Source organism: Ostrinia furnacalis, unplaced genomic scaffold (assembly GCF_004193835.3).
Source record: "Ostrinia furnacalis isolate ACB-3 unplaced genomic scaffold, ASM419383v2 OfSCF3133, whole genome shotgun sequence".
Lineage (NCBI taxonomy): Eukaryota > Metazoa > Arthropoda > Insecta > Lepidoptera > Crambidae > Ostrinia > Ostrinia furnacalis.
In genome coordinates, this window is record NW_021133372.1 from 357,832 (window position 1) to 380,234 (window position 22,403).

The 22,403-nt window shown below is 36.5% G+C and overlaps 2 protein-coding genes across 4 annotated transcripts in view; one reads left to right on the top strand and one right to left on the bottom strand.

Moving 5' to 3' along the window:
- The window catches only part of LOC114357318 (uncharacterized), a 38,503-nt gene extending 26,570 nt beyond the window's left edge, over window positions 1-11,933 (bottom strand). For both annotated transcript variants that reach the window (XM_028310879.1, XM_028310878.1), the window contains exon 1: window positions 11,622-11,933. In XM_028310879.1, the coding sequence (XP_028166680.1) occupies window positions 11,622-11,861 (240 nt within the window). In that variant the 5' untranslated portion in view covers window positions 11,862-11,933. The remainder of the gene's footprint in view (window positions 1-11,621) is intronic.
- Window positions 11,934-14,082: 2,149 nt separating this feature from the next.
- Window positions 14,083-18,552, top strand: LOC114357315 (fatty acid-binding protein-like). 2 transcript variants are annotated; one of them, XM_028310873.1, is made up of 6 exons: window positions 14,083-14,218; window positions 14,723-14,895; window positions 15,448-15,564; window positions 15,793-15,980; window positions 16,012-16,701; window positions 18,344-18,552. In XM_028310873.1, exons 1-4 carry the CDS (start codon window positions 14,149-14,151, stop codon window positions 15,850-15,852), a joined length of 420 nt encoding a protein of 139 aa, XP_028166674.1. In that variant the 5' UTR covers window positions 14,083-14,148; the 3' UTR covers window positions 15,853-15,980; window positions 16,012-16,701; window positions 18,344-18,552. The 2 variants fall into 2 exon arrangements, with proteins under 2 accessions (XP_028166674.1, XP_028166673.1); XM_028310872.1 differs by having other exon boundaries at window positions 15,793-16,701.
- Window positions 18,553-22,403: the final 3,851 nt, after the last annotated feature.

The window sequence follows — 22,403 nt, forward strand, 5'->3', positions numbered from 1 at the left end:
AGTCCTGTAGCCTTTTGAACGAGCCATATGGCAACGAAAGCTTCAGCTGTTACCGAATACGTTGAAAATGATTGACTGATCAGTAATGAGACTTCAACAGTAAAAAGCACTTGGAATCAAAAGGCAAAGGCCTTTAAGGACTGTTATACACTCGACGTCAAATAAATCGCACCTCCCGCGACAAGCATTTTCAAACGTATGCATCTCCACTTCCTACCAATATTGGTACCATTTAAAAGCCTAGTTCTAACCTTCATTTCATTAAAGGAAAGGTTTTAACCCCAAAAATGTGTCTTTAGAAGGATCCAGAGTCACTTCTTCAAAAAATAGGTAGTTACGCTAGAGCCAACTTTTATGGCTATAAAACTGTTAAGTTGGGTTTAATTGCTATCCATCTGTTAAAGAGGACACGTGAAATCATTATTTGGTTTTATAACCATAAAATTTGGTCTAATTGATCCCATAGTTGGGCCCAAAGTGAGGTATTTTTTCAAGTCACATTTATGGTATATGTTAATCATTTATTAAGAAATTAAATGTGTTTTTCTTTAAGGATATTTATTGGGCTGTCAAATAACACCAATATTGTTGGGGTACCATGATTGTGTCAGAAGAAAATCGTTAAAGTTCGCGTCGCGGAAGGTGCGGTTTATCTGATGTTGAGTATATGTAGGTATATGAAAACAACCGGATTAAAAGATTAAAAAGTTAGGTAATATTATATGAAATCGGGTGAACCACCAATGTACCCTACAAGTTAAGATAAATTAATCGTTCGTTCCTCCGTTTCAGCCAAATGACATCCACTGCTGGACAAAGGCCTTCCCCAGGGATCGACCTTCATCAGATCGTCGGTCCACCTACTAGAGGGCCTGCCCACACTACGTCTTTACTAAGATTTTAATATCCATATATTTAAAGAAATCATATGTATCTATAACCTAGATTAATCGATCATATTGCTCTAAAATCATCAAAACAGGTGTCAATTTGCGCAATTCGTATCGTCTGTCAAAATATAACGATTTAAACCAGTTTGGTGAAGTTAACCCGATCGTACTCAGTTTGCGACACTTGTAGTTTATGTGGTCATTGGGTGAACTTGTGAAGGACGTTATAAGTAGGTGGACAGGTACGTTTAGGTACTTTCTCGGTCTACTTACCTAATTGTAAATGTCATTTGTTTTTTAAATAGCTTTGCTCGTAAAAAGGGCTGGGCAGATTATTATGTTGTTGTTTTTACAGCATACGAGTAGGCTCACAATAAATGAAGAAATAAAATGTAATTTGGTAAGTTTAAGACGTATAAAAGAAGCATAAAATTGAAGAGAAATGAGTTACCATGAAAAAGACATCAACGAGTTAGCACCGTCGTATAAGCATAATTTATTTTATGATGCTTAATACATTTCAGCTAAGTTAAGACTTCTTATACCTTTAGGTAAAATCTTCAAGTGGTTTTGATAAACAAGATAAGTTTGAAATCTAAATTTCTCTAGAATAAAAATGTGCTGTTACTGTACAACAATATGTCACAAACAAAGATCTTTTTATGATAAAAGAAAAAGATCTTATAAAGATTATAAATAACGTGAAAACATGGAACCCACGACCTTTCGCTTGTCGGGCCGATTTTACCAATTGCCAATACATCGCATAATCAGGTCTAGGTATAAATAGCTCAATAGTTATCAACATTTGTACATATTATTATACTTAATTTACATAAAGACTTATTGACATCATAATAAACTTGCGAAAATTATATCACACAGTCATTTACATTAGATAACTCGGTCAGCCTTGACTCATTGAACTCGTTATGAGATTAACTAGTGAAAGCACATAAAAGCTCGCGTTTCAATGTCGGCGGATTAAGCCGTTAATGGAAGGCTGACGTGACCAGCTTCGGGTGACCTTAACAGATCCTTGCAATACTTTTTAATAAGATTATTGCGGCGGTTACAAGGTGGACCGACGATATCATAAAGGTAGGAAGGCGCTGGACGCAGGCCGCTACCAACCGGGCAACATGGAAAGCATTGGGGGAGGCCTATGTTCAGCAGTGGACGTCTTATGACTGAGATGATGATGATTGCGGCGATTACAGCACTATAGTTTATTATATTACTAGCTGACTCGGCGAACTTTGTTCCGCCTTAATGACAATAAATAAGCAGACTTTTTTTTAATTTCGAACGGGATAAAAAGTATCCTATGTCCTTCTCCTGGCTCTAAACTACCTCCCGGACAATTTTCAGCTAAATCGGTTCAGCCGTTCTTGAGTTATAAGCGAAGTAACTAACACGACTTTCTTTTATATATATAGACTAGCTGACCCGGCGAACTTTGTTCCGCCTTAATGGCAATAAATAACGGGATAAAAAGTATCCTATGTCCTTCTCCTGGCTCTAAACTACCTCCCTGACAATTTTCAGCTAAATCGGTTCAGCCGTTCTTGACTTTCTTTTATAATATAGATTATGATAGAGTGTTGTGTTGAGTGATAGCGCACTTATCGCTATCACTCAACACAGGATTAGAAACTGGATTAGTAGCAATGATATTTAATCGTAACTTGTTGTACCAGTTATGGCACCTAATTAATTCCACATACATTTACTATTTTTACAGGCAGACCCAATACAATAGTAATGCCTTACAGTTATCAAAATTTATTTAAAGTGGTTGGTGTTTATTTTCGACAAAGTAGAAAATGTACGTATAATTAATGACCGACTCCACGTCCAATGGCTCGTTACACGCAGGCTTCCAAGTCTTTAAAGGGGCCGCCTCAACCAGTGTAACCCTATCAAGGCTTACGATCTGGATGCGCCTATCCTTGTTCGTCCCAGCCGTTCCTTAACTGCGGTTGGTGCACCTCTTCCTTGCACTCTCCTGAACGACTCTGTGTTACCTACTGTGGCTGCCCCTTTTCCTTGCACTCTCCTGAACGAATACGTTGCCTAGCCGTATGCCTGGTCCAAGATTCGACACCACACGACAAATCTTAATGGGCAACCAATAAAGCCATTAAAGCAATAAAATCTTTTGCAGGAATTATTTCCGATTTAAAATCTAATTCTACTGGCCTAATAATATGTATCATAAATCATAAAAGTATTACATAAATATCGACCGTATCAGCCAGTTATTATCCCGTAAAGCTTGTATGTATAATGCACACAGCAATTCATAAATAGAGCTTTTCACCTGTAGAACATAACAATAGAACATAGCATTGCTATTGTCAACATAAACTAACTGGTAGAACTAGTCGTGTACCACACATCCAAAATCAATAAAGTTCACACAGAAGTTGTCCTCACCGAATTCACACACAACAAATGGTAACAAATCAATCATTAACACAATAAATGTTTTCATTCAAATCGATGCCCTAAGGCTTAGGCCACACAATTGAAAACCAAGCGACAAGTCCCACGCGTCTGCATTCTTATACGTCAAAATAGATAGCTGTCAAACTGACAATAGCCGATAACAATCGGCGGCCTTGACACGATCTGCCAAATCCAGGGTCAAGAATACGAGCAGTGAGTCATGTGAACAATGCGATGTGTGATTGATATTTAATTAAGATATGTTATGTGAGGAAATAAAGTAAATAAAAACACTACCTAAGCAAGGGAATATTGAAATAAGCTGCGTGCGATGATTCTTAACCCGCCGAGCGTAAGGTTGGAAAAAGTAACAAATAGCGCCAGGTGGGTGTAGCACACCCAGATCGTGATTGTGTGGTTATTATACACTATTATTTTAAATATCTATTTTCTTTGATATTAAACTGATATTTAGTTATATTTTGAACTTATTTAAGAAACAAATTACAGTAAATAATTTAGCAATGTTATTTATTTAAGAAATTAAGAAAATTAACAATTAGAACTTACAATGGCACATGTTTATGATTTTTTGTCAAAAATATGAAAACAAAAACAATAAAGACTATTTTTTCTTTAAATAGACTCAACATAAGAACAAAATAACACTAAAAATGGATAATAAAACTAATAAAAAAATACTTAATTCGTTTTGAGATTTTGTGCAGTTTTTACAGTCGAATTTTTGGTACTGTGAACCATTTTGTTCCATGTTTTCCCAACAAATAACTACAATTGCCTTCGCCATTATTCTCTATCAATCCTTCATGCTGCCTCGTCATACATCTCCTACTCCTATGTCACTTTCAAAATTTCTTTCGTTGACATCCCAACTAATATTATAAATGCGAAAGTAACTCTGTCTGTCTGTCTGTCTGTCTGTCTGTCTGTCTGTCTGTCTGTCTGTCTGTTACGCTTTCCCGCTTAAACCTCGCAACCAATTTTGATGAAATTTGGCATAGAGATAGTTTGAGTCCCGGGAAAGAACATAGGATAGTTTTTATCCCGGTTTTTGAAACAGGGACGCGCGCGATAAAGTTTTTCTGTGACAGACAAAATTCCACGCGGGCGAAGCCGCGGGCGGAAAGCTAGTTATCAATATTTTGGTCACTACCAGACTTGTCGGAAGAACTGACTTCAGTTTGTTTGAAAAGACCTGATAATCTATTTAATTATCTTCGTAAGACATTCTAGATCTTTAGCCTGAAGAAAAACCAAAAAAAATCGATAAAATAATAAAAATATAATAAAATGTGTTTGATCAAATTCGTTACAAGTAGCGTAAGGCGGGTGTCACGCACCCGCGGACAGCTTCAACCTCGTCCTCAGCATACCCCGGGCGGCGGTCGCCTGAAACAGTGGCAAGGGACGCTTCCGTATGTCCCTCCGCGCAGCTACTCAAGCGCACGAAGCATAACAACAATTCGTTATTAAAATATTAATCGATTTTTCAAGGTCTGGGTGTACCACACCCAACCTTACGCTCGCCGGGATAATAATCCTTTTACTTCAATAAATCATACTTTTACAGCACCAAGATTTCAGCTTAATTACTCATATTTATTAAAGGAAACAAATGAGACATAAATTAAATCAATTTTTAATTACGTAGGTACTTACTTAAGATCGATCATGTCATGATGATAAACTTTTTTGCATAAATTTGATACATTATAGGTACCTATCCTCAAAAAGGAAATGAAAATTATTGTTGATTCGCTCCATAAAAGGACAGAATTTTTATTATAGGAGGCAAGCAATCATAATTTGTGGTAGGACTACTTTTAATGAATTCATGTGACGTGAAAATAATAGCTTTTGAATAACTTTAATGATTGTTTTGAAACAAATACCGCCCACGATTGAAAACCAGTGCAAAAAATCTGTCAAAACCCATTAGTTATGAAAATATCATGCTTAGATACGGTCTCTAAACGGATCTGGGCTGTGGGCGTGAACCAGAGCAATTACTGCTGTCATGGCATTGAGGAGTCAGGTTACTCCTACATACGCGTATTAATCTATGCTTTATTATAATAGAAGATAGGTTTGAAAGCATTTCTATAGCGGCTGTTATGCTGCCTTTGAAGCAGTTTGAGTGGTTGTGGTAGCTACTCGTATGTGTAATTTAGTTAATTTGGACATAGAGAATATGGAGATAAAAAACGGGACTATTCCCACCTCTCGTTCCCACCACTGCAACTCCTGTGTAGCCAGGATCTACAGCTTAACCGCCACAAAAACCCAACCAATGAAGGAATATGGAGAATATGGAGATAGAGACATTTGGTTTTGGTTCAGTCAAAGTTTCAACTTTTGCTTGTTATACAAGCTGTGTTTTGTATTAAGTATAATCAGGCTCCATCCGAGGGCCCCGTCGGGCTTTTAGAGGATAGGCCCTGTCCTTCTGGCAAAGGATGCTCCCACACAGGTATTACACGATAGAAGAAGATAATTATTTTCTCGCTAAGAAGATTACATGAGATGAATTTAAATTAACTTTTTTGACTTAGTACGAGTATACTAAGCATTAATAGTTCGATACCAAATCCATTTGCAAGAATGAAAGATATATCAAACAATTGAAACAAATAAACTACAAAAAACCCATAGATATAAAATTGTTGTATCATCATGTTGACTTAAACTAGGTATATCTTTTTGTAAAGTTATAGTGAATTTCTCTACAATAGACACCAAAGCACTTGCTAAGAGCAGGTGAAATCGATCTTTATCGGAAGCGAAAGGTCCAAAGAAAGGAGATTCCATTATTGATAATTCTAATTATATTACGAACACCTCAAAAACATACAAAAGTATAATAGGAATAACTTGCTTTATGCTATAATAAAGATTAATCTGATTTCGTAATTTGTCAAATTGTGCTAGGTAAGTACCTAAATAACGCGTTATTTGATAACGCGGAGTAGAATTTACGTGTTTATTATCATAAATTATTTTATTAAAAAGTCTACACAGTAATTTTAATCAAAATCACACGAAAGCCTAAGTATATGAGTAGTGCTAAATTAGGGTTTAAACCTTAAGTACAATCTACACTAGAGAATACCTAGACTCAAATCGGCATGATGCTGAGTGGATACCGTTTCGGTGACACGCACATTATTTAGTTTTAGTTTTATATCTCAGATGTTGTTTTGTGTCGCTGAATAAAACATTTCATTTTCATTTTTTTTTCATTTCAAATCTATAAATTGATCTAAAATTAAATAACATCTAATTAAGAGTTACATACTAACTAATAAGGGCTTGACTCTAACGAAGAATAATGTTAACTTAAATATTATTCATTAAATATTAAAATCATAACATGACTGATAAGTACTGCAGTCGGCAGCACATCAGACTATTATACATTTATGACTTAAATAGCACTTAGCCTAGGCCCAGACCACCGAGTTTTAGTTGGCCGATAGTTGGGCCCGATTCTAATTTGTATGAAGAATCGGCCGATTCCAAATCTGTGTACACTTTCATACATCTCCATACTAGTCAACAGTCCGACCCAACTATCGGCCAACAAAAATCGGTGGTCTGCGCCTAGGCTTATTATAACTACGCAAGATCCTACAGAGCTTGCGTTGCTAGTCAGTTCGATGTAACAAAGTGTGTATGTAACAAGGGAACATGAACGGATGGACTACCAGATTACGCGATTCCAACGCATGATAGATCGCATGTATCCGATCAAATATCATTATTAATATTCCGCCTACAATTAAATAAGACTAATTACGTCACGACACAGGAAATATTAAGTACAGGTATGAAATGAGATCATACACGATCTTTACAAAATATAGAGCGTTTTAGTCTTCCGTCTTTGCGTCAAAATAAATGCATTAATTTGACCTTTCAAATAAGTAGCTCGTGATTTTTGCGCTGGTGCATTCCTATTTATTTGACGTTCAATGTTATGTTTAATAGAATAACCAGGATGTACTTCACACTTATGTAACGACCTTGGTTGTGTGGTGAAGTGGGTTCGAGTCCTGTTGCCGTCAATTTGTAAAGAATACTGTGGTTTAGTTTATTTCAGGGTCAAGTTGTTATCGTTAGCTTAATTCATTGGTTTAATGAATGCTCTGCATGGAATGAGATGAACATTATGTATATCAACGTAAAATTGTGAATTCCACCAATTATAATCTGACACCTAAATATTCCACTGTTAGTGTACAATCTCACGCGTTATATTGTAATCTGACGGAGTTCTCAATTTCACATTGATATCTACAAAACCTCCCTTGCGCAAATGCAGCCCTGTCTCCTTGCTCTCAGTCCATAAATTTTGTCAATTAGTACCTACAGACGATAGGGCATCAAACTCAACAAAGCGGTAACTTTATGTAGTTTTAATATAGCATTTTGCAATAAACCTTATTTTTGCTCTAGATCCGTACAAAAATGTGCATATGAAACACATTCATGATGTAGACTCTATTATTAAGAGTAAGAATGCATCATCAAACGACTTGCGAAGTAAAGCGAGGAAAAACCAATGTTCTCATGAACCACATCTGTTTTACGAGGTCGGGTAATGTTGGCAGCTCGACGGGCAATAACGTGACATAACATTAGAAAGATTTATTAGAGTATCCTCTTAAATACTAGAAGGTATAAGATTTCCTCTAAGATTTTCCTTCTTGATCCTCATGTAAAGGGTTACCGTTTTTCTATCGTTTTCTCGTAGTGTATCTTATATAAGAAATTATGTATCATGTTATAAATCGTATAGAATAACATATAACATCAAAAGGCTTTATATCGGCCAGTGTGACTGTGAGACTTATAGTACTTATTGCCTCGTAACAATAATAAAATTGATCGCGCAGTGATCAAGAATTCGACTATTATACCAGAGTTCAGATACCCGCAGAATACAGTTTGAAACCTAAGGCAAGCCTTTAAAGGGAGCATGCACAGACTTATTGGGACCAGGGGCCACTCGGGCAGACCAAGAGATAAAAACGGGTCGCAGAAAATAAAAACCACTGATTAAAGGTTCAAAAATATTGTCATTTCGCTATTTTTATTACGCTAAGGGGCTGCATGCGGTTTGTGCATCCTTATCTTAATTAAAAAAAGATTTTGCCCCCGCTTGGCAAGCAATTCTGCGCCCGCGCTGACGTCAACACCAGCTGACGAATGTTCCGACTTCTGACATAACGAAAGTGATCCGCGCGCTCCAGATATCTTCGCGTTGCGTAAGGTCACCGCAGGGCCAACTTAATTACGCTTAATAGGGTCCAAGGGACCTTAAGGTTTAGTCATGCATTACCGATATACCGAGAAACATTTCACGTTGAATGCCATTTATTCCGCAAGATAATTTTGAGACAACTCTCGATCTCGTGCAACCTCGCTCGTCAACCGAACAGTAATGTTGACATGACTCATTACTTTTAAAACTCATAAAGAGGAAATCAGTAAATTAAAATTAACCTTTTAAGTACTTAAAGCACACAGCCTATTTATGTATTTTCGATGTAATAAAATCGATAAATCAAATTATATTTAGGTTTGTCCAGACATTGCTCTGTTTTCCTTCTTTCGAAGCCAGTGTCAATTCCAGTGTTTTTTTTTTTACATTTAAGATTGATACTGGCTACTTTATGAATATTTCTAAAACGCCAGAAACTTTTTTTTACAGACAACCCGTTCTCAAAATGGCCGGTACCACTTTAAACTTTAAAAAACAATAGAAGGAGTTTACGTTGTACGCTCGCAAACTGACTGCAAAACGTTCCATTAACTAATTTGTAACTTTTCAGACTAGTAGGCGCTCAGCATGTTAACAAGTGGTCAACAAAGCACTCAATAAAATTAGCGATGCTTGTACTGACCCAGAGGCACTTTCTTTCAAAGAAACAAAGAGTTTCGATGATGAAAGGAACGAGGGATGTCCGTTGAATGTCGATGTTTTTTAAAAACTGATTTTCTGCTGGCCGGATAAAGTTTCTTAAATTCATAGCTTACTTACTCAATGTTTTTCACTTTTAACATTATTATTAAGGAACTCTACGAGAATATTTGCATCAGAATATGCTATTTTAAACAGGTAGCAGTTTATAATACGAGTATTTGAAGCATGTAATTTTAAACTGTTTTTTTATTTTAACGATTTGCATCTTTTTCCGACAGTTCAGGTTCGATTATAAAATGAAGAAAGAAATAATACTGTCGTTATGTTAGGCCCTAATATCGATAATTTCGTATGTGTACCAAACCTAGTTGTAAGTCGCCGGCATAGTCAAAGTTTGTACTTTAGGCCACCGTTAGAGCCTAATTTATCTGTTACATCATTACATCACCTGTTACACGCTAATAATATGCATGTAAGACTTGCATGGAAGTAACATTACGGTAAAGTAACATATCTCTATTTTGTAACGGATTTTGTTAATTATTTCTGTATTTTAATGCGAGCTAGTTGATATAGTACGGATGAAGGCACACATCATGCTATTACATTGGCATCTACTCTAGATATAAAAAGATCACAGATATGATTACTAATTTTCATGTTTTATGCAAGTAACATGGGTAGCGCATTTTCTTACATAACTTTTCAATTCCTATCATTGGAGGTCCGAAAATATTTCTCATACAATTTGATACCATAATGATCATTCTTCATAAAAAATTTAAAACCTACATATTTAAAAACATAATCATTAATATTCATAATATCATTAATCATACACTTAGTTTTTACTAATATTTGTTTTCATATATTTTTCTATACTAATGATCGAAACTCATAATCATTCGAATAAATAACTATAATATTCATAAATGCGATGTATCCTAATATTTGTTTTCATAAATTTATTACTCATAAGTGTATTTTTCCATATTATTGAAAATCATGATGTCTATATTCGTATTAAATCGTATTTTAACATTAAATTAATTTGAAATGGTCCAAAACAGGCAATATTTTGTGCCACAAAACTAACGTGACAGAAACGAATCGCTGCAAAACCGACTCCACGTAGTCTTGTCTGCCCTACCCCTAGAGTGTAATTTAAAAGCCGGAGGCGCGGAGGGAGGGCAGCCCTCGCCCGCTGTAACGAGCTTCCGCAGCTTCGGCTTTTTGGATCGCCATCGGCGCCTTCGGCGCCTCGGCGACCAGCCTCAGCCGCTCCAGCTCACCCGGGCGCCTGAGCCTCGTTACGCAAGGGCGGAAGGGCTGCACATCCCGCAGCGCCGGAGACGAGGAGATACCAATGCATGCTGCATGCTCTGCTACTACTCTATTAAATTATATATGATTTTTTTAAAGATACGAGTATGTCTGTTATAAAGTAAATTATTCTGAACAACAACATTATGAGTTGAAGTATGTTCTTAGTAACAACATTATTAATTAAAACAATATGACCAATGAATGTTATGAAGAAAAAAGATCTGAAAATAAAAATTATGTATTTTAAATGGTTCTTGGTAGTAACAGTATTGATAAAAAAATTATGATTACTAACTGTTATGAGCTCCGATGGTAGGAATAAAAATGTATGAATAAAAAAAGTATGAAAAATAAAATTATGAAGAGAGATTATTATGAACACAAATCGGTAGTAAGACAAAGAATAGGATTTAGAATTTTATGTGAGCCAATATAGAACCAGTAACATGCGCTTGATTGAACCGTGTCGTCGCGTGTTGAAATAACTTGTCATTTATTTCAAGTAAACTATTTTTATACTGCATTTATTCTGAGAAAATTAAATAACTACTGAAATTAGGCTTAATTTGTGGTATTTTAATTTTTACATAACCAACAACAAGCTCTTAACGATATGTGATTCATAAGGTTGAAATTCATTCCAAACCGGCTGAGAAAATATTAAGTAAAGCCCTTCAGTAAATAGGTCAAAGGTGTACCCTACTTAGAGCCTTCTTGGTCAAATGTGTACTTAGAGCCTTCTCTATCAATCATCAAAAGGTATTAGATTTTAGGATTGACGACAATATACAAGGTGACTCAAATATAATGCAATCCCTACAAGGCACACATAACCCGAAAATACATGTCGAGTAAAATTTTGTTTCACGAATATCTAAGCAGTTATGCTGCTGACACATTAGTAGCGGCAGTAAAGCCCTTATTCAGATTCCTTACCAAAATGACATTATTAAACTACTGTAGGTATACCAGTGTCCTGGCTGGATTAAATAAGTCATTAAACATACCTTGTCCCCCTCAGCGACTCTCAGCACAATCTTCAGCCTCGGGTTGTTCTTCCTATATTCCTTCAGCAGCGACTCTAGCTTCTCTCCTCTCGCGTCTCCCGCGTACACCAAATGCGTACACTCGGAAAAGCCTTCAGTAGCGCGCGTGCTGTCTACGTAACACACCAGCCGCGCGGCGCCCGCGCCCGCGCTTTCCGCGCCCAAAAACGCCGCGAGCAGGCAAAACGCCCAAGCCCACATCGTGTATTAATTAAAAATAAAAAAGTCAATCTGACATTTCTCGTTCGAAATTCGAATCAAGCGCGTTCGTTCGGCTTCGGCGCACGAGTGACGGCGCAAGCGCACCGGCGGCGCAGTAAAGCGCCCCCGCCCTGGCACGCAAGGCCGACGCTCACTCGAACTTGACAAGCTTACAGGTTTTGTTATGTGACTTTTTAGGGCGATTGATAAGATGAACTTAGATCGCGATAGTAGTCGTTTAGATAAGATTTTTATTTGCACTTCGCATTTTAGTATGAGCGGTCGTTATGACGGCCCAATGGTGAAATGTGCGTTTTATTGCCCTAAACGCAATTCCATTCCCAGGTACGAACCCGGTCTGGTCAATTGAAAAGTGTTCTTACTTAAAACGATACATCGTTCGTTTCAGCCAAATGACGTCCACTGCTGGACAAAGGCCTCCCCCAAGGTTTTCCACAATGAACGGTCCTGCGCTGCCCGCATCCAGGCTCTTCCCGCGACCTTTACCAGATCGTCGGTCCACCTACCACACCTACCTAGTAAACACAATAGTTACCCTTACGACACTCACTGTTCCCTTTCTACAAGATATAGGTACAACGACTTGTCTGGCAGAAGTGGCAGATAATGCTCCCAGGTCTACTTGTACCTTTTGCACAAGAATTTGGCACACTTTTTAAACCCAGAACTTTACCCATATTCATTGTCCCTTGTAGTTAAAGGGTCAGTAGAGGAATCAGCATTAGGTGTTCGTCTGTGCCGTCTATAAAATTAGCACCTAGCATTACGTACCGGCTACTCTACATATTGTTTGGTAATCTTATTGTTAATTGCGCAACAGATTGGTTCCGGGTCTGCCAGACATCGGTCATGTCCCTGACATTACAATGACAGGTACACTGCCTGCTGTATGGATTGGATAATAGAAAACTAGATGATTATTTAGATTCATGAAAATACGGATGCGGGCCGCTTCCAAGTCAACCTATAAATCATTGGGGGAGGCCTATGTACAGCAGTGGACTCTTCTATGGCTGAAATTATGATGATCATGAACCTGACAACTAACGGTATCTGTAGACTATGTACCTACCTACCTAAAATTAATTTGTATTTGACAAAACTATGTATCTAATGAATTTTGGCGACTAGTCCAGCTCATGTAATATTCAGCTTGCTTATCATTTTTGGGAAAACCTGCTGCTGTATCCCAAATAAGCAATCTTAATTAATTAATCATAATGAAAATCCTGAAAAAAGTATTTATAAACTTCACCACTCTGTAGTAAAAAGGAGTCTTGGTTTACCGGTCTTTCGTAGATTAAAGAAATATGAAAACGTGTGGTTTTTAAACAGCCGGACTATAACCGATGATTAGATACGTATCAAAATTGTGGCTCTCAAACAGTCTGACTTTGACCGATGATTAGGTAACTACGTATACAATGTTGACAGGTTAAATTCCACCAGCAGGTCAGTTGTCATTATAGATAATCATATTTTATCTCATCAATTCGTAAGCGTATAAGTCCATTTATCGTTTATATCTAGATACGAATTACCTAGTGGGGCCCGCAACTTCATACGTATGATCATCGTTTTGTAGCATTTCGTAGAGTATTTTAAAATGAAAAATACTATCCTGATTAGAAAAGCAAACGATGCCTTAAATTACTAACGATGCAATTGTTGCTAAATCCATTGGTCATATTGGATATTTAAACTTCATCCTCACAATTATCCTACTAAGTCTAACTAAAAAAAGAAGATTAAAGATATAGAATTAAGAATTTAGTAAATATCGACACAATTGACGGCCCAAGTTTCCCAGTTTTTCGAGCTCCATGGGTACTCCCACAGGCACAGTAGCACAGGGTTTCAAACTTGGGTGAAGTTTACAAGGAACCTAACTACATAATTAAATTACTTAGATTCATGCGCATTTGTGATGTTGGATATCGATATTGACTAATTACGAGAATAAAATTTACAGCCCGGTTCTGTTGGTTACAAAGTAATATGTGTTATTTCTAATATGTATTTTCTAATCATACGTTACATTTACATACAGACCTTGACTCTATTTTCTTAATCAATGTAGGTACAAAATCACTTTCTAGTTAGTAGGTAGGTATATATTTATCGTTATTAGTTCAACATCTTATCTCCATGACTCGACAAAATGTAGCTTTGAATGATGATGATAATCAGTACCAGTCAGGCGACTGGTGAGATGTGACAAGGAATATCAACACCGATATGAAAATATAAAACATTTACAAACAAAATGTCGTTCTTTGGCAAAAAATTCAGGAGGATAGGCTGTGAGAACATGGAAGCGTTAGTGAAACAAACGAGTGAGTGTTTACATTTAGATGTGTTGTTGATTGTGTGATAAAAAGTGCTAAGTAATTCAGTCTGGTTTCACAGTTACACTGTGCAAAATTTAATTTTATAAAAATGTATCGATGTAGAGCTGATAAAACTTTTCCTTTTATGAAAAAAATACTGTTATGTAGGTAGGTAAGTATGTCGCCGGACTGATTAAAATATTATTTCTTTTTATGTCATAATCCATTCATAATAATATTTATAGGCATAATAGACTTAAGTAATTTTGTAAATAAGAGATGATTCATATCTTGACAATAGCCCACGGTGTATGACTTGCACGACTACACTTGACGGTGTAGGTTTGAACCTCGCCGCTGGACTATTGTGGTGAACCCACTCGTGACATAAGCATATTTAGCTTACGAGGGTTAACTGAACTAATAGTAATTTGTGCAATACACATTAATATTCCTTCTATTTTCAAAGAAAATGTAATGTAACAATCTGAAGTTTTTTTCTCTCTCCAGATCCAATAAGTCCTCAACTGGCCTACATACTAAACGCCCCTGCTCCAGTATTTTCGTACACACAGCACAGTCCTGACCAGTACATCTTCAGACTCGAATTGGACAGCAAGGTCATGTCGCACTTCTTCAGGCTAGGAGAGGAGCTTGAGCTGGAGAAAAAGGATGGGAGCAAGGTATTGACGTGTATTTTTATGTAACCCTTCAAGTAAGGTCAGCGTCAAATAGTTCGTGACACCCAAAGTGGCCAAAAAGTTGATAACACAATCTTATTTCCATTGTAACAAAGAAGTGTTGCGAATGTTTTAGCTACCTTGGGTGTCACGAACTATTTGACGCTGACTGTACCTACCCTTGAATCGAGACACAAGTCTCATGCCATTGCTTAGGGTTCCATGTAAAGAAATAATATTGAAATTGCCTGATTACAACTATGATATAAAATTAATAATTCCAAAATAGTTCAAAAATATAATGAATGTTTAGTTGCATTTAAATGTTAGTAAATATTACCTAAATTTAATGCACAAGGGATTACATTACACTTAAATATTTAATATAATGACTGCAGAGCAATAGAAGCATTCGAGAAATATTATTGTGGTGATTCACTATTATTGTACTCTGTATCTAACAATAAATAATTTTCCGACAGCGATAGGAAATCCAAGTGCTGTTGAATCTCAGCAATTTATTTTGTCATACAATCAATGTACTTTTTCTTTCAGGTCAAAGTTACATACACACTAGGAGCACACAATGTCCTGCATAAAGTCGTTCAAACCCAGGACGGCAAGAAGATGGCACATTTTAGACAGGAATTCGGGGAAAATGAAGCTATTATGGTAAATACATTTAGATTATATAAATGAATTACGTTTAGATATAAATTAATTTCCTTAAGTTACAGTACTGCCTGCCCGGCGATATTATAATATATTACAATTATTTTGTCAAAATAAAAACGTTTTAATTTTATACTATAAAGTAGGTACGCCCCTAATCTGAAACTTTAAAGTTTCTAGTTCAATCAAGTTTTAGTAACAACACTGAAATATACCTTTTTATTTCAGTACATAAAGCTGGATGGATCTGACGTCGAAGGAAGAGTATATTACGAGGCCGTCACTTAGTCAGTAAAAATCTAGTAGATATTTAATCATAGTTATTCTATCTACGTTTTTTCATGTACAAAAAAGACCGCAATATTGTACGCGAGAAATTTAAAAACTGTACAGCAATGTATGTACAGACGACAGCATATTATCAATGTAAACATCTTATTTATGTAGTAATAAGTGCTACGTTCCAACAAAATGCTTACTGTTTAGTTTAATATGCTGTGGACTGTACAAACGACAGCACACACGGGACTATTCCCACCGCTGCCTTCTATGCCAGGATCTACAGCTTGATCGCCAATAAAAACCCAACCAGTCAAGGTCAAGTTTGTCCCGGGGGAATGTTAAACTGTCATTGGACCTGCAACGAAATTAATCAGAAGAACATAGGAGGAGTTCGAAGTTAAGGTTCGACTTCCCTCCTCCGGATGACAAGTGACAATCAAAGGCTTAGCACGATACGACGGCACATCCAAACATAGTGCCATCATGCTAAGAGGTGCGGTCATCATTGTCATTTCAGCCAAATAACGTCCAGCTAGTAGACAGTGGGTGCGTTATTGCTACAAATTTTCTATTGTATTGAATTTCTGTAAAAATAGGCTTAAGCTTGGAAATACATAAATAAAATTGTAGTCTCTGATGTGCTGTCGACTTCGCCTTAATACAATAAATAAAAATTTCAGTATTTTTATGTATTGTTAAGTAATAGTTGTTATTAAGTAGATAATATACAGAAATAACTCATAGACTAAATTGTAGATTTTATTCTTTTTCGGGCTCAGTATAGGGCCCTGAAAAAGAATAGAGTCCGACACTAACGCCCGATTCGACCAAACTTTTATCCGAGAATAACTCCGGGTATAACTAACGTGACCATTTATTTTCTGTGCCAGAGCGGGACGACTGAGGAATAGTTCTAAATAATAAGGAATAATGTGTGTGGAAATAAATAAATAAAAAAAATAATTATAAAATAAAACAAAGTTTTGGGAGTTTTACAAGTTTATAGAAGATTGAATAACACATGGGAATAACACAAATCAAAGCACTAAACACAAAACAGTTAAATAGTGGGGTGACTTCTAAGTCATATTTTTGTATTTGTCGGCGGAACAAACGAACGTATTTTTGTATTTGTTTTTAGATAACTATGGAACTCACTGAATAATTTATTTATATTTATTTTCGTTATCAACATAGCTTTCATATATTATGCTACACTTAGCCACGGTAATACTATCATACAGTATTGTAACTTCATACAAACGGACGAAACGCGAGCTTTCCTTCGAAATTCAAATCTCGGTATGCGCTCGACATACAAAAGTCGGGGGTGTCGCGAATGTGCCACAGTACTAAACGGACGATGTGTTGTTTTTGAAACAGTAAGCGCTCTTTTTTTATAAAAATAATTACAACTACCTATTTATACAGGGTGTTAGGTAAATAGGTTTATAAGCTGACACTAGCCCATGTTAACATATTATGCATATTAATGGTATGGTAAAGTCAGTGATATCATTTTATTTTTTTAAATTTTCATACTAAATAAAATTTATAAAATCAGATTTGTATGAAAATTAAAATTATTAAAATGATGATATCAATTTTCTGACTTCACTATACCATAATAATTTTATATGCACATGTTAACATGGGCTAGTGTCGGCTTATAAACCCATTTACCTAACACCCTGTATAATAATCAAGCATTTTGTACGCCTCAGTCGAGGCGCATACATTTTACGGTCGCAAATTTTTAAGATTTATTACTAATTCTTAACACAAATATAATTTTTAATTAAATCTACTAATCACAAAACAACATGCATTTTATCCTATATCATTCACTAAGTTATTTTGTTTTTCAAAATAAAATAAAAAAATACAATCACAAAATACATTCACAAAACTAGATAAAAATTCTAAGTAGGCAGATGTAATGAAAATAGGGTCTGCAGGTGGGCAGCCCTATCGCATGTTGTCATACGGTGACGTACCGCGCGGCTGTTGACATTTATTTCAAAAAGATGGCCGAGTTGGAATACTGTATAGATAGTATTACCGTGACTTAGCTGGGTTTTATTCCTCGTTCACATTTTGTTCATTTAAGAAAAAACTCTTTCGACTGGTGCGTTACTTCCTGGCAGACACATAACGTACTCGATAAGTATGGAAAAGTTTGTTACATCAAGTGTATTGGTACGAAAGTGCTGGAATAATTCGAGCCAACGGTTTTCAGTAGAAACATTCTCGGCATTCCAGCCAGAGATCTTTTCATCTGTCACAAAGTTAGAAATAAGTGCGTATCTTGACCGCTGCTAATAAACCCCTGCGTGGTCAGTAAATCCAGCACTTTTTGTACCTCTTCCCACGTAGACACTTTATAGATGCATTCTTAAAGCTAAAGCGGGACGTTTTTGCTCTTGCGGGGGAAAGCGGGACAGACAGTCTGAAAGCGGGACAGTCCCGCCCAAAGCGGGACGTATGGTCACGTTAGGTATAACTGACACATTGACAGTTTCAGTATGGGAAATGTATCAAAATGTCGAATAAAATTGACGATTTATTCTGAGATTAATATTTACTATTGTTTGGTCGAAACCACCCTAAGCTAGATTACATAAACTCAGAACAGTATAGTTTTATCGGCGTACCTAAGTCATTATAATTTATTATTGTAAAATAAAGTATTACTAATTTAAGTTACTTTGATAGTGATTTCATTCATATACCTGTTACCTTCACATTTAACAGCCAAAATACAAAGAAAAGTAGAGCAGCTATGTATGTAGGTACCACAAAGTTGTCAGCATTGCTAACCGAAACTTAATCTGTGATTAGCATAACGACTCGTGCGCAACTTTGCAACGTCCCTCCCCCTTCTATTGTCTACGGCAATCGGCCATAATCTATGCCTATCTGAAGCTGAACAAAGGGGTCGCGTATACCGTATTACACTGCACAACTGCATTAATTATAGATGCAGTTTTGTCTTACGGATTGCATACGTGAATGGTGCGAAAGTCGTGCTAGACTCGTTTATTACAAAGAATTTATTGACAAAACGTTCCTGTTAATGTGTTGAATGGTGGAAAATACACTAACGTAGCTTACTAATAGGTATCCTTAGCTGATGTCAGTCAGCAATCACCGTGCTACTTTCGGAGACTGGTCAATTCATGTTGCAAATTCCTGAAATTTTCCGTCCCCGGGGTAAGTTAAAGAGTCCGCAACGAAAACGGAAATCACTACGAAATCTATCAGAAGAAAATGGGAAGAGTTCCAAGCTGAACATCTAGCTAGGCCCTGCAAAACGAATGAAAAACAAAAGATCTACGTGAATGTGTACCTTTCCCTTCTATGATCTGAGACCTTTTTACCTGAGGTACTTTTTTATCTAATTAATAAGAAGGTAAGGAAAAAGCTAAAACTCTATCGTAGCTATATTTGATCAAGTCAGAATTACTTATTCAACTTTTAGCTATAAATAAAAGTGTACAACTAAGCTACTTATACAATATGTATGCTCTCAGGGTGTTCTCGATTATAGCAAATATTTGCGTCATGAAATACACTGTCCCGAAGAAAACGATAACATATTTTTTGTATACGTAACATCGCCAAGTGTATTTTCGCGATGTTTTTCAATTGTCGTGTCCCTGCGATAAACCTGATAAGATAACGATCGATTTACGAATTTACAGGTCGCCAAAATTCGAAACACGTGTAGAGTTCGCGATAATTTGGTAATTTAGTTTCTCTTCTAAGTTACAATCGGTTTAGGTGTGTAATGGCTCAATCACAATCAGACAAGTCAAAGTGGCCTCTCAAAATCAATCAAAAGCTCGAAATAACCCAACCAAAATAGGAAAATTACATTAAGGCTGAGTTGCACCACCTAACTTTAACCGTAACTGTTACGATAACCGGTGTTTTTTGTACAGCGTTTGACAGATTTTTGACGTTTGTTACAGTCAAAGTAAGATGGTGCAACCCAGCCTAATTGAAATATAAACTCACTATGAATACCGCAATTCGAATTCTGAATCTTCGATATGGCAGTCCCACCCTCGTCTTTTCTCTGGACTATGGATCTATCGATTGTATCAATTAAAAAATATGGTAATGATCTACTGAAACGGAGATTAAAGCTCTCAACACATTACTACGACATTCCTTTCAGCCAAAGTACGTCAACAGCAGCTGGACAATAAGGATGTCCACTTCTGGACAAAAGCCCCCAAGGAAGAGACCCTCAAGAGTTGGCGGTCCACCGAACACATTATACTTTTACACTATTGATTGTAGATTTCTGAAAACAACAATGTAAATTGTTAAATTAATGAATAGCATCTGGAAAGACAAATCATACTTTAGTTAAAACATGCAATTTGAAATTGAAACTCGTTACTCAAGTTACCTATATTAACGACTTTTTTAACACCGACACTTAGGGTGAGTTGCACCATCTTACTTTAACTTTGACAAACGTCAAAAATCTGTCAAACTCCATACAAAATACACCGGTTATCGTCATAGTTACGGTCAAAGTTAGGTGGTGCAACTCAGCCTTAGCGAAATGCACTCGAGCAAATTGATCGATTTGCCTTCAACTTATCTAAATGGGCAGATAAGGTACGAATGTGTTCATAGCCCGGGGGTACATATTGGCACGACCTTAGTGACCAGGGCCGAAATCAGCTTAAATGGTGCTTAGTGCCGAAGCAATCAATTGTAGAGCCTAAGGATTATTGTTGCTATTAAATTAATATTAAATATTTTATCCCTCGGCTAATCTAGGTGAGCAATCTAGTTACAGACTAAAACTTGTATAAACTTTACAACGGATATAAACTTGCTAAGTAGGTTCCTAAATATCCTACTCATGGCGGAACACACACTCAGACCAATACAAACAGGTAAAATTATTACACATATAATATGTTTGCTTTGGGCAGGGATCGAGTCCTTGCATACATTGCATTGAATTCAAGTTGTTTTATCAAAACCTAACCTTTTATCAACATATAGAAGAAAGAAAGAAAAAATGTTTATTCAGTATCATCGACAATACACTTAACTTACAACAATACTTAAAAAATATTTAACGAGTAAGTAATTACAAAGATACTGAAAAGGTATCCACTCAGCATGGTGTCGTAGCATCTCAGTAGATAATGCCACGACGCTGGTCTTCCGTGGACACCCAGACAAAGAGAACACTACTATAGCTAATACATATAGGTTCCAAAGATTAAAAAAACTCCTAGATTTTTAAGTTTACGAAGAAAATTCAACATGTTACATTCTCGAATATAATGATAGACTAAGCACTGACCTACAATACCAATGTCAAAATCGCAAACAGCAAGTGACGCATAATTTAATTTTTACCTCATGCATTTTAATAACTGAAAGTGTTAATAATACTGTAATTAATTAGCCAGTAAATCGCTTAATATGCATAAGTAAATTACTTTAAGAGCGTGTTCATACACGCGGAGAGTGAACGACATTGTGGAAAGAAAAAAATAGCTTTATGTTATAGCCTGTCTAGGTATGTCCTATCCTATCGTAGGAGGCATATACATATATATCTGGGATATATCTGGGACATATTATTACCAGTGACCTCAAGGATGATGCAGACATTGAAAGGGAGCGCAGGGCTCTGGCGGTAAGGGGTAACATGTTGGCTCGCAGGTTCTCCCGTTGTGCAGACCAAGTAAAGGTTACACTTTTTAAAGCATACTGCCAGAGCATGTACACGGGAAACCTGTGGGTCAGGTATACCAAAAGATCGCTTGAGGCCCTGCGCGTCCAATATAATAATATATTCAGGATGCTGTTGAGACTGCCTCGTTTTTGTAGCGCATCAGGGATGTTTGCGGATTATCATACAGACGGGTTTAGCGCCATAATACGTAAGAAATCTGTATCCCTTATTACCAGGGTGCGAGCCAGTCACAACAGCATTCTGAGGACCCTAGCGGACAGATACACATCGCCGCTATGGAAGTGTCTTGTGCAGAGACTGATCACGGGGCCTTATCCACCCCCATGATGGTCCGTCTCTGCACAGGGTACAAGTTTTTGAATTTATAATTGTTTGTGTGTATGTTTATTTTCGAACCCGTTTAATATGGACTTTTAAAAATTGTCTGAAATAAAGAATTTTTATTTATTTATTTATTTATATACGTATAAAGTCTCATCAAAATCCGTCCAGAAAATTTTGCGCATGAAAAGACAAACAACTATCATTCTTCACAAACTTTTGCACTAAAAAATACACCAGTCAGCACATAAAAGAAATTGCGGTATGGTTGAATTTTAATTTGGTAGCAAATGGTCTATGAATTAATGCATAAAAGCATGGCTTAAAGGTATTTTGACATAACGTGAAGTGCGCCTGCACAAAAACCATCTTCTTCTTCTTCTTCTTTTATTTTGGCAACGATTTGGTTTTGAGAAACATGATTTCGCCAATGTTACGTAAACGCACAAAAACCAACCTGTGTTTCACAAGGTTTCACGTTGGATGCACGTCTCACATA

What these genes read in the sequence shown, in the direction of transcription:
- LOC114357315 (XM_028310872.1), top strand. Translation starts at nt 14,149, where the DNA reads ATGTCGTTCTTTGGCAAAAAATTCAGGAGGATAGGCTGTGAGAACATG. An exon ending in AGCGTTAGTGAAACAAACGA is followed by an intron (nt 14,219 to 14,722) that starts GTGAGTGTTTAC and finishes TTCTCTCTCCAG; the next exon opens with ATCCAATAAGTCCTCAACTG. An exon ending in GGGAAAATGAAGCTATTATG is followed by an intron (nt 15,565 to 15,792) that starts GTAAATACATTT and finishes TTTTTATTTCAG; the next exon opens with TACATAAAGCTGGATGGATC.